This window comes from Nannospalax galili, unplaced genomic scaffold (genome assembly GCF_000622305.1).
Source record: "Nannospalax galili isolate Female #2095 unplaced genomic scaffold, S.galili_v1.0 scaffold35, whole genome shotgun sequence".
Taxonomy (NCBI): domain Eukaryota; kingdom Metazoa; phylum Chordata; class Mammalia; order Rodentia; family Spalacidae; genus Nannospalax; species Nannospalax galili.
In genome coordinates this window covers 147,732-160,560 of record NW_008336449.1, presented here as the reverse complement: position 1 = coordinate 160,560, position 12,829 = coordinate 147,732, and the positions used below count along the sequence as shown (strand labels likewise).

Below are 12,829 nucleotides of genomic sequence, written 5' to 3'. Positions count from 1 at the left end.
GCCAGCCTGGTCTACATAGTGAGTTCCAGGACAGCTGGGGCTACAGGGAGACCCTGTCTCAAAAAGAAAAAAAAAAAAAAAAAAAAGATGTATTTATTTTAAATATGGAATGCTTTATGAATTTTTTTGTCATCCTTGTGCAGGGGCCATGCTAATCTTTTCCATATGGTTCCAATTTTAGTATTATGGGTTGCTATGTGTGTTGTTGAAGTGAGCACTGAAGATTTATTTGTGTTTATGTTTGTATGTTCATATGAGTGCAGGTGCCCATGGAGTCTGAGGTGTCAGGAGCTGTAAGTTATAAGCTGTTGTGAGCCATCTGACCTGGGTACTGGGAATCAAACTCAGGTCCTCTGCAACAACAGTATATGCTCTTAACTACTGAGCATCTCTCCAGCTCCAAAGACCCATTTTGTTTTGTATTGCCTTTGTCCTTTTCAGTGTGTGGTATGTCTCTACATGTACATTAAAAATTTCTTTTTGGTCTTTTTGAGACAGAGTCTCCCTGAAGCCCCAGCTGACCTGGAACTTGCTATGTAGACCAGGCTGGGCTTGATCTTCCTGAGATCCGCCTGCCTCCCTAGTGCTGAGATTAAAGGCATGCACCACCATGGCTGGCTACATGTACATCTTTTAAGGGCCTATTAGATATATAAGGATATCTTTATGGATATATTATGAACCTCCTTGGAGTTTACTCCATTAGACAAAAGCCATCCTCTCAACTCTCACTGAATAGGTCCTCTGCTCATGTGCCCTTGAGGGACATTAAGGTCAGACCCTCCAGTGTCCTGGAAGACTCACTGTTTCAGGACCAAGCAGGGATTGCCCCCCAATCTCTTACTCCCTCAGGACCAAGCTCAGAGGCACACCTTTGATTTCTTTGCCAGAATTGCCTTTGGTCTTTTTGCTAAATTAGAGTCATAGTTTTTGTTCTTAGCATCATCTTTAGTTCTTGCCCTTTCTCAATGTTGACACCATTTAGTATCTGGAAAGGCTGAGTATTTTCTGAACAGAGGTTCTGGCTCCCTTCTTTTGGATGGTACTATCATCACTGCATCTCTTTCTTAGTATACTTCACATAAGCAGAAAGCAAACTCCAGGCACCCTTGGCTTGGGAATCTCCAGAGGCAGTTTACACCTCTCAATTCACTGAGCACATTTCTACTGTTCCAACTTCAGGCAACAACATGGTCAGACTTCCTACCAGGGCACCATGGTGTACCCCTCTTCTGGTCGTCTACAGGATTCTTCTTGTGTACTTGCAGGTCCTGATGGGCAGCGTTCTCAGTGTATAGGGGTTTCATGTTCAGAGCGCTTTAAACTTTGACTGACAGGCTGCTCAGTGCTTGTTCTTTGGTTCCAAAACCACTCCTACATTTTAGTTTTATTACAACAGTATACTGCTCTGTTCTAAAACCTATGGTGATTTTTTTTCCTACTTGGAGACCAGTTATCTCAATGCTGAGTGGCTTAAAGCAGTAAACGAATAGTGCCTCATTGTATCTGTGAGTGAAGAGTTGAGGTGTGACCCAACTAGATGCCTCTGGCTCAGTGTCTAATCAGGACTTAGTTATCTCAGGTTCATCTAGGGTCATAGCATTTACTTCTCAAACTCATCTTGAGGCTGTTGACCAGACTCATTCCCTAAGTCCACCACAGGCTCTGTTTCTGGTTCCCTGGGCCCCTCTACAGGCTGCTAGAGTATCCTTGCAACAAGGTACCAAGTGATACAGGAAGAACAGCCCAGAGTTCGAGATAGACACCATAGTGTTTGTGAACCTAAGCTCAGAAGTGGAGTTCAATCACTTTTACAGTATTCTGTTTGCTAGGAATGAGACCTTAAGTCCTGCTTATCTTCAAGGAGATGAGATTACAGAAGGGAGTAGACATGAGTAGTAGGATTTCTAGAGGCTAGGTTAGAGGCTGCCTATGACATTAACCAGTGAGGACAGATAGTGAGAATTTATAGAAAAGGGAGATACTGAAAGATTTGACAGGGAGAACAAAATAGGTTTAGAAAAACTAGTTTAGAAAATTCAGGCAAACTTTGGGATCATTTGCTAGTGCAGAGACTTGGTGGTGACAGTTAAGGGCTAGTGTGTGTCACCAAGAATAGATTTTGGCAAGTTCACTCTGTTTTCTATGCAGACAGGGTTATCGCATGTTCTGCAGGTGTTGGTATGTGGGAGGTTGTTAGGACATCTGAATGCATTTGTGGAGAAGGTTGAGAATGTGCAGCAGGTGTCTGCATCCATGTTGATTGACATATGGTACACCAGCCGTACTCAGACATGCTGCCAGCATCACTGTTAAACTCTGGGGAGGGCTCTAGTAATACAACTCAGGGTTCTTTCCTGGCACGTTCACCGTTCTCAGTGGCTTGGTGACAACTGACATTAACTTTGTTAGATTTTTAGTTGATATGAAATTGGTAGCAATGTCAGAAACTTTTGAAAATGTTTGAGACCAAGATAAGATGTGATTTAAGAGATTGATATTCAGGGACTGAAGAGATGGCCTAGCAGTTAAAAACACATACTGCTCTTCTTGAGTTTGGTTCACAGCACCCAAGTCAGATGACTCACAACCACCTGTAACATCAGCTCCAGGCTGATCTGATGCTTTTGGCCTTTGTGGGTACCTTACTCATGTGCACATACACCCTCCCCCAAATACACACATATACACATAATAATAAAATGAATTTTTTAAAAAATGGAACTGGGGATGGAGAGATGGTTCAGTGGTTAAGAGCACTGGCTGCTCTTGCAGAGGGACTGGGCTCGATTTCCAGCATCCACATGGCACCTGAAACTCCATCTAGTTCCAGGGGAATCTGAAGCCCTCTTCTGACCTCCGCAGCATTGCATGACACAGGTGCACTCATATGCATGCAGGCAATACACTCATACACATAAAATAAAAGTAATAAAATATTTTTTTAAAAAAGAAATTGTTCAGGATTTGAGTTTTCTACAACAAATGCAAAAGTGTAGATTAAAGGAAATAAGAATTATAGAAAGGAGATGGGTACTCATGCTGATTGTGAGCCCCAAAGGAGCCCCTAAGAAATCAAATAACCTGGGAGAAAATTCAGTTTGGGCCTCTGTACATCTTGTCCTGAAAAGATGGTGAAGGGCTGCTAGGTTCCAGCCCCACTGGCCTATCCTGAGGCCTTCATACAAAGCACTGTTGATGATGACCTTTCTCACAGTCTACCTGAGGAGCAGATGGTATGCCCCTTGCTTATAAGCATCAGGCTACCCAAATCTACAGTGCCTTAGGTCACCCTTCAGTACACGAAGGCTTGCCATCCAGTCATATCTTGGTGACATGTACTGGACTCTGTCATTAGGAGAAGGCTCAACTTGCAGTTTATACATCTGCTAGGAGCAGTGACATGCCTGGAGTGAGGGGATGGGAGTTGTGGGGAGATATATTTTGATAGTCTGAGAGAGCACTGCTTGATCATCAGGGCTTGTGGAGATGGTTTGTTCAGACCCATAAGATGATGTCAGCATTGGATTAGTGAGATCACACAGTGTTTGTTAAAGCCCTTACTGTGCAAATGTGAGGTCCCTAGAACTGATGTAAATGCCAGGTGGGTGTGGCAGCATTCCTGTAATTCCAGAGAGAAGGGATTCCACAGAATTAACTAGTGGTATCAGAGAGCTTTGCATTCATTGAGAGACTTTGCCTCAGTGAATAAGGTGGAAGAGCAATCAAGGAAAATGCTTGACATCAACCTCAGGCCTCCACAGGCATATATACACATGTGTATCCACACATAATACAAGCACACATTCATATATGCATGTATACCACACACAGGTACATAGAAAGAAAGAAAGAAAGAAAGAAAGAAAGAAAGAAAGAAAGAAAGAAAGAAAAAAAGATGCAGGTATTGCCTGGCTTTGATAAAGCACAGGCGAGGCAGACGACTTCAAGTGAAGAAGAAGAATACCAGTAGCCTACCCTTGCTCCAGTACTTGCTTCTTTCCAGTATGTTGGGGGTAGAGGTATAGGGAGAACTCGTGCCTGGACCTGTGGCCTTTACAACCTTCCCTTATCAAGCTATCATAAGACATGTGCTCCATGCTGCCTCATCTGACTTGCACAGCAGATGGGAAGCAGGGTGGGTGTTAACTGAGAGATGTAGCTGCACTAGTGCAAATGCCAGGATCTGTGCACACATCTGTCAGTTTCATCTATATGTGCACACACATGCAGATACACATGTGCCGTGTGCTGACATTGTCCCTGTTTCAGTTAATTGTTGGGAGCATCTTTGAAGTGGTCTGGGCTGCCATCAAACCAGGAACCTCCTTTGGAATCAGTGTGCTACGGGCACTCCGCTTGCTGAGGATCTTCAAGGTCACAAAGTATGTCATCTATACACTACTGGTTGGGGGAGATGGGTGTAGGCAGTGTGTAAGACTGGCCTACATGGGGATTGATGGTATCGAAAGCTTATTCTGTGACTTATTGGCTTAAATACAACACTGATTGTAAAGCAACGCAAGCCAGGGCAAGATCTTTTGGGGCCATTTGTATCCTTAGCATTGCCCCTAAATGCCATAGCACTCCTGGCTCTCTTGATGGTTTGCCCTGCCCACAATTTCATACCATCTTCTCTCGAAGCCACTGGTTCTATCTTCCAGGCCTTCAGAGATGGCTTTCTTTATGACAATTAGACAAAAGTTATCATTTGCTGGAAAAGGGATCCTAGAGGTTCATCAAAGAAAGTGAGCAAAATAAGGCAGATTCCGAAAGACGTGAATTCTATGTTTCCTCTCATTTGTAGATCCTAAATTCATATATAAAAACCTCACATGTATGCACACACACAGACACACACACAGATACACACACAGACACACACAGACACGCACAGATACAGACACACACACATGCACACACACGCACACACAGACACACGCACACACACAGACACACGCACACACACACAGACACACGCACACACGCACACACACAGACACACACGCACACACACACAGACACACACACGCACAGACACACACACAGCATAAAAACAGAAACAGAACTGTCTTGGGGAAAGAAAGAAAAAGTTCTCAGATGGAAATTTTCCCGTAGTCCTGCCCCAGAGCTGCCCATCCACCATGCAGAGGTTGGGAAGCTTTTGCCCTGACATTTGCCCTGATCTTATGGCAGCAAGCCAGATGCTTGCATGGATCCTTTTCCTAGGCCTGATTTCTTCACCTTCCTACCAGATCCCAGCTTTGTGATATGATAGTAGCAATTCTTTTTTGAGCTGTATTTCCCATAAATCTGACTCAGGAAGAAAGTTGCCCCATTTGCCCACTGAAGAGACTGAGGTCCAGGAAGGTAGTGTGAGAGGAGTGCTAGGGCCAAGACCCTTCTGCATACCATCAAAGATGCAGGCGGGGCTGAGGGTGAGGAAGAAGGACCTCTCTACAATGGCTGCTGTGGGCTCAGCTTGTTCTGGGTTTCAGAGGCTCTTGCGCTGTGGGGATCTCTGTGTGCTGTTCTAGTAGCTATGGGACATAGCTTCCTAGGTATACTGAAGTCCTGTTGGTCTTTTCCACTCATTTTAAATCCAAACTCCAGATCAAATGAGGACATGAAAACATGAAAGAAGTTTGTTCAGAAGTTTATTCCAGATAGGTCCACAAATGTACTGAGCATGTCCTGTGACCAATCTTTAGTTTCCCTTCCCCACCTATGGTCTCTTGGTAAGACAGTCTCCTGAAGGTGACCACAGGAGATGCCTTTACCTCAGTCCTGGGCCTTCAGCTCCTCCCAGGAGGTCAGTGATGCTTGTCCTATTGCATGTTGACTCCTGCCCCTGCTAGATGAGAAGGCTGTACCCTTCCGAGTTTTCTAGTACTCTTGAAACAACTCTCATGTTTCTTGTGAGAGAGGCTGTGGAGGATGGCTAGACCTGGCAAGGGCACCAGGAAGAAGCATAGTATTTTAGAGCCCCTGGATGCCCCCTGAGCACAGGGGTGAGCACAGAGGAGGCCTGTGTCTGTGCTGTCACCCATCACCCCCTGTGTCAGGGTGACATACTAGCATGTGCAAAGGTGCAGAGGCAGGTGGCCTGTCTTCCTGGTTGGGTGCCTAGAGGAAAGCCTGTATGTACTTGGGATAGCGTGTCCAAGGCTGGGATGGCGGTTGGAACCGTTCCTTCAGCAGCAATACCATCACAGATAAATGAACCTCGTATAGCATGCAGGTTGGTCGTGAATTGAAGGAATCATATTCTCTACTCAAGGAGTGTGATGGAAGGGCCTTAAGGAGCTGGCAGGGTGGAAGGTAAAATCTGGGTTTGGGCCTTGCTGCCTGACAGGCAGTGGAATCTTTCTGGCGAGGAGGATGGGGCAGTTAGGTATAGTGAGGATAATTTCAGCACTGCAAGCATGTGTCTGTTGTTGTTTCCTCACGACTGGACTGAGAGTCCAGGGTCATGGATTTGGGTTCTTGGAGGATGTGTGCCCCACATGTAGACAAAACTGTAAGTCAGAGAAGCTAGTGCGAATGCAAGGAGCCTAGATGAGTGTGAGGCAGCACCAGGGTGGCCTAGCTAGGCTTCAGCCACCCTTCCTGCTCAACAGGTACTGGAACTCCCTGAGGAACCTGGTGGTGTCCCTCCTCAACTCCATGAAGTCCATCATCAGCCTCCTCTTCCTGCTCTTCTTCATTGTGGTTTTTGCTCTGCTGGGAATGCAGCTATTTGGGGGGACAGTAAGTAGCCCAGGTTTGGGAGGGCAAGCCAGGGTCCCTGTCAGAACAGACACTGCTGCCCCAGGCTTTCTCTACCTGCCTCTTTCCTGAAGGTCCTCAAAGTGTGTTGAGGATGCTGAGAGCTCATGAGGAGTGTGTGGATGCCAAGGGGCTGGTCCCCAGGCTCCTGATGGGACTGACTCTTCTTAAGACTTCCTGTTTTTCTCAGGTTCAACTTTCAAGATGAGACGCCGACGACCAACTTTGATACCTTCCCAGCTGCCATCCTCACTGTCTTTCAGGTGAGGCTTGATTTCTGCTTGGTTTTCATCTCCCTCAGGTGCTGGGAAGGGGGCCAGCACAACCAGATGTCCCACATTTAAACAAGACATCTGCACAACAAAAGATAAGCCTCAGCAGGTCCTGGGCTTGGGTGTCAAGGGAAAGTGGGTGATGTGATACCATCCTACGCAAGTGAAGCTCTCTTGGGATGCCCGTGTCTATGAGCTACCACTCCAAGCCAACAATTTATCTTAGCCCCTAGGGCCTGAAAACACAAACCAGAGTTCTCCCTGAACGTCTTCTGTAGGGTCTCGGGTCCAATGGCCCCTCTGTTCTTTCCTCAGTCTGGGTTATATCCCCTCTAAGGACTTCTGGAAAGCTGAGGCTATGTATTCATTGTCTGTTTGATGGAGCCTTGTTAGCTCAGGTGTTCTCTTCCCTCTTGCACAGTTCCTGTTTGAAGACTCTTGGTTGGGCACTTTCTCTCTTAACAGTGGGCCTCACAATGCTGTCAGAACTGGTCTCACTGATTAGGTAGTGTCCTGTGTTTCTGTCTCATGATACCAGTTTGGACGTCTTGTCTGAGACTGGGCAGGGTGGGATGGGCTGTTCACCTGCCATAATGATGCTTGGGCTCAGCTCAGATCCTGGCCTCCAAGGGCCAAAGCTCAGCCCACAGGTGTGGAGAAGCCTTTGCTCCTATTCTCTCAGAGGGAGGCCGTCTTTCCAGCAGGTGATCCAAATCTACCTGATGATTGGCTAAGGGAACAACAGTTTGGTCTTGATTATTTGCACCTCGCTTTTTATGCTGTCCATTTCCTCATACCTTGTCCCCATTCCTTTCCCTGGCAGGGCTCTTGCAGCTATCAGCTCAGTCACTGCCACGTAGAGTGGGTGTCTCTGCCTGAACCTGTCGGTAGAGCTGAGCTTCTTCTGTCCTTCCTCCTTCCCTTTCTGTACTATCTGCCTCTTTTCTCTTCCTTGGATTCCCCAAGCGTACCTGTGCTCACTCCATATGCTCTCTTTCTCTTGGAAAGTTCTGGCTTGCCAACAGGTCAGTGGCTTCCAGAGTTTGAACCTCTACTGCCTCTGCAGACAGAGGAGTGTGGCTCCAGCCCAGGTCCTTGATGTGTGCATTGTGTCTGCTTGGGAAGGGGTGCTTCTTCCCATGGTTCTTGGGCTAGGGTGCCCAGGTACTAGGGCATGGAAACTGGGAGGAGCACATTTTAGATTCTGCAGTGAGCATGATGAAGGGGCAGGCCCTATAAGCAAATAGGCTTTGATAGTGGGAGTCCTGGTATAGCTTCATATTGGAGGCAGGGAGCATGCAGAGGTGGTGGTGGTGACTGTTTCATGGTGATTCCTCTTTCTGTGTTTGTTGCCAGAAAGGGCCTTATCATTGTTGGCGGGGGGGGGGCAGTTAGGAGAAGTGCTTCTTCTAGTCCAAAGGTGTCTGACCAGACCTTACATACATTCTTCTCTGAACACAGCAACAGGATAATAATAGAGTATTTGAGTGTCACTGCATCAGTAATGTGCACATGTGGCTAGGCATTCTGTGTACTGGAGGAGATAGGAAATGTTGACAGGGCAGGAGCAGGGCACAGTTGCCAGGCCCAGATCTGGCCTCATAGGATGCCTCTGGACCCAGAGGCTTAAGATCCAAGAAAGGAGACCCTGCCTCTGAACTGAGCTGTGAGTGTGGCTGGGAGGGCACAAAGGCGGAAGAAAACCAGCTTCACTTTGCTCATGGAGACTTGCAGTTTAAATCCTGTGAAACACTGACATTCCAGAAAAGGATCAGCACCCCTGGTGGGAAAGTAAGAACATTTTTAAAGAAAAGGAAGTAACAGAGGAAGTGTAGCTAACTATGAGCTGAGTCAAGGGACAAAGGAGGAACCCACAAAAATCCCAAATTAAGGCAATGGGACCTAAGTTAAAGAAAAAAAGGGGGAAAAAAAAGAGAACTAGATAACAATCCTAGAAATTAAAGCCATAGCAATTAAACTAAAAATGTAGGTGGACTGCACTCAGAACACCATCCAAGGGAGAGTGGGTAAGCTGGAAAGAGTGTGGTGCCTAACTAGTTGCAGCTGGTTAGCTGGACGTCCAGGATATTCTGGGGTGGGAGGCTCAGACAGAACTGGGGCTGAGGCTGGGGGTGGAGGTACAGCGTAGTGGTAGAGCTCTTGACTAGTATGCACTGACCATGAGCTCAATTCCAGAAAAAACAAAAGGAAACAAATTAAAAAAAAAATGTGTGACCAGTTCTTCCAGGCAGATTCTAAGAGCATGTCTTCATAGAGACTGAACTGGGTGAAAAGTAATTCCTAAAGAGTAAATCCTAAAAGCTGCCCTAGAAAAACAGATTTCCTATAAAAAGACAAATCATCTGACGGCCAACTTAATGAGTAACAGATGCCAGGAGGTTAAGGAAAGTAACTGGAATATTGGGGTATAGTCTCAGAGTCTAGGCTAGTCAGTCATAGAGCCATGACTCAGCATGAGGGAAGCCCAGAACACCATTTTAGACAGGGATAACATGCCCAGTGGCTGCTGAAAGCACTTTGGATGTTCATGTTGAAATAAAAAATAAATTGACCTGAGAAGAAATAGGAGGCCTAGGCTACTTCAGACCCTAGTCAACAAGTCCAGATAGCTGTACAAGTGAATTTTCTATTTAGAAGTTATTCCAATTTTATATAGACTACTTCTGAGAATATATAAACTCCTTACTCTTTTTATGAGGCTAAAATAACCTTAATATGAAAGACAAAACGAGGACAATATGAGAAAACTTAAAAAAAAAAGTCACAAACAGGCAGAAACACCCAGAAGGAAAGAGACCGCAAGTCAAATCTAGATACACTAAAACGTTTTCTTCATAATTAGATATAGTGGCACACACCTATAAGCCTGGCACTTAGGAGGGTGAGATATGAGGATTGTGAGTTGGAGGCCAACCTGGGCTATAGAGCAAATCTCTCTCTCTCTCAGCCTCTCTTAGCCTCTCTCTCTCTCAAAAAGTAAAAGAAAAGAATAAGAAAAAAAGAAAAAAAATCTTTAATGCCATATAGAAAGACAGGAAACGGAGCTCGTGAGTCAGCTTAGCTGATAAGTGCACTTGCCATGCAAACCTGACAACCCAAGTTCAAGCTCTAGAACCCACGTTAAGGTAAAAGGAGAGAATGGACCCCACAGAATTGTCTTCTGATCTCCGCATGTGTACCATGGCATGCATATGGCCACACATAACATATATAACACACATACAAACACAATAATAATAATATATTGAAACTGGGTTTCAAAAGGAGAACTTAAGTTGCCACCGCCACCTCCAGGCCACTGTGGCGCTTGGGCCGCCCAGGAGCTCTAGGCCAATTTGGCAGAGATCAGAGCTCCAATCCAGGGGAGTCTCGAGGAGCTGGTGGAGTGGCTGCAGACCTACACCTGCCAGACCACATCGTGCTGAATCGGCCTGTTTTGAGAGGGGAGGTCGGGGACAAAGCCGTTGTCTGGAATTCCCATGCCACCACCACCCATGGGACTCCCCCCTCTACAGCCTCCTCCACCACCCCCACTACCTCCACCAGGCCTTGGCCTTGGCTTTCCCATGGCTCACCTACCAAATTTGGGGCCCCCACCTCCTCTCCGTGTGGGTGAGTCTGTGGAACTATCAGAGGAGGAACGGCGGAAGCTGGCACGGCAACAGGCAGTTTTACTGATGCAAGAGGAACGTGCCAAACAGGCAGCTGTTACTGGAGCAGGAATGACAGCAGGAGATTGCCAAGATGGGCGCTCCGGTCCCACGGCCTCCACAAGACATGGGTCAGATTGGTGTTCACACTCCTCTGGGACCTCGAGTTGCTGCTCCAGTAGTCCCTGTGGGCCCCATTCCCACTGTGCTGTCAATGGGGGCACGTGTTCCTCGGCCTCGGGGTTCCCCAGTGCCCCCTGGAGATGAGAGCAGAGAGATGGGTGATCTCTCTGGGTCCCAAGATCCCACAGGCTTTGGAAAAGATTCTGCAGCTGAAAGAGAGCCATCAGGAAAAGATGAACTCTCAGCAGGAGGAAGAGGAAATGGAAACAAATACTCGGTCATTCGTGGGCCAGTCAGCATCAGAGACTGAGGAGGACACAGTGCCCGTATCCAAAAAAGAGAAAAAATGGAAGTGTCGGAACCGAAAGAAGAAGAAAAAGCCCCAGAGAGTGCGGGTGGCATCATCTGAGAGCTCTGGAGACAGAGAAGGACTCAGCCAGGTCCCCGAGGCTCTGACTCCTCTGCCGCTGACGTTGAGATCGAGTATGTGGCTGAAGAACCTGAAATCTACGAGCCCAAGTTCATCTTCTTCAAGAGAGTTTTCGAGGCTTTCAAGCTAATCGACGATGTGAAGAAAGAGAAAGAGAAGGAGCCAGAGAAACTCAACAAAATGAAGAACTCTGCTGTCCCCAAGAAAAAAGGCTTTGAGGAGGAGCATGACAGTGATGATGACAGCAGAGATGATGAGCAGGAAAAGAAGCCAGAAGCCCCTAAAGCTATCAAAAAAGAAGTTGCACCAAATGAACCGTTTTACAGTGCTAGAACTCAAGCAGCTGGTGGCTCGGCCTCATGTGGAGCTCCATGTGACAGCACAAGACCCTAAGCTCTTAATTTACCTCAAGGCCTCTCGGAACTCTGTTCCTGTGCCATGCCACTGGTGTTTCAAGCACAAGTACCTGCAGAGCAAATAGGGCATCGAGAAGCCAGCCACGCCCCCCCCCTCGAGCTGCCAGACTTTATCAAATGCACAGGCATTCGGGAGATGTGGGAGGCCCTCCAGGAGAAGGAAGAAAAGACCATGAAGTCTAAAATTTGAGAGAAGATTCGGCCCAAGATGGGGAAGACCGATATTGACTACCAGAAACTGCATGACACCTTCTTCAAGTGGTGTCAAGTGGCTGACCATCCATGGGGACCTATACTATGAGGGGAAGGAGTTTGAGATAAGACTGAAGGAGGAAAAGCCGGGAGATCTATCTGATGAGCTGCGGATTTCCTTGGGGATGCCAGTAGGACCAAATGCCCACAAGGTCCCTCCCCCATGGCTGATTGCTGTGCAGCGATATGGACCACCCCCATCTTACCCCAACCTGAAAATCCCTGGGCTGAATTTGCCTATCCCGGAGAGCTGTTCCTTGGATCCCACGCTGGTGGCTGGGGCAAACCCCAGTAGATGAGACTGGTAAACCACTTTATGGCAACGCGTTTGGAACCAATGCTGCTGAATTTCAGACCAAAACTGAAGAAGAAGAGATTGACCAGACCCCTTGGGGGAAACTGGAGCCATCTGACGAAGAGTCCTCAGAAGAAGAGGAGGAAAGTGATGAAGACAAACCAGATGAGACCGGCTTTATCACACCTGCAGACGATGGCTTCATCACCCCTGGCGGCTTCTCATCAGTGCCAACTGGAATGGAGACCCCAGAACTCATTGAGCTGAGGAAGAGGAAGATCGAGGAAGCGATGAATGGAAGTGAGACACCTCAGCCGTTCACTGTGCTGCCAGAGAAGAGAACAGCCACTGTTGGAGGAGCCACATTTATGATATGTCCACAGCATTTCATTACAACAGCATTGACATGTTCAATAACAATTTCCAGAGCTAAGATGCATCTCTTTCAAAATTAGCTGTAAACTTTTAGGTTTACAGTTGAATTAATGCAGTTATACAATATTGTACTCCATAAAAACCCTATAAGACATAAAATTAAATGAGGTTTTAAACTTTAAAAAAGATCTCCATTTCATTATTAAAATACACAGTTTCATACAGAA

General features: G+C 46.7%; 1 protein-coding gene and 2 pseudogenes across 1 annotated transcript in view; 2 read left to right on the top strand and 1 right to left on the bottom strand.

Moving 5' to 3' along the window:
• Positions 1 to 12,829, top strand: part of Cacna1b (calcium voltage-gated channel subunit alpha1 B) — a gene marked incomplete in the record, with an annotated part of 220,698 nt that overhangs the window by 81,936 nt on the left and 125,933 nt on the right. Inside the window, 3 exon segments of the mRNA XM_029562551.1 lie at positions 4,273 to 4,385; positions 6,621 to 6,746; positions 6,956 to 7,031. Of these exon segments, the coding sequence (XP_029418411.1) occupies positions 4,273 to 4,385; positions 6,621 to 6,746; positions 6,956 to 7,031 (315 nt within the window).
• LOC115070054 lies at positions 99 to 196 on the bottom strand (annotated as a pseudogene).
• LOC103732607 overlaps positions 10,078 to 12,829 on the top strand; it is a 3,164-nt pseudogene continuing 412 nt past the window's right edge.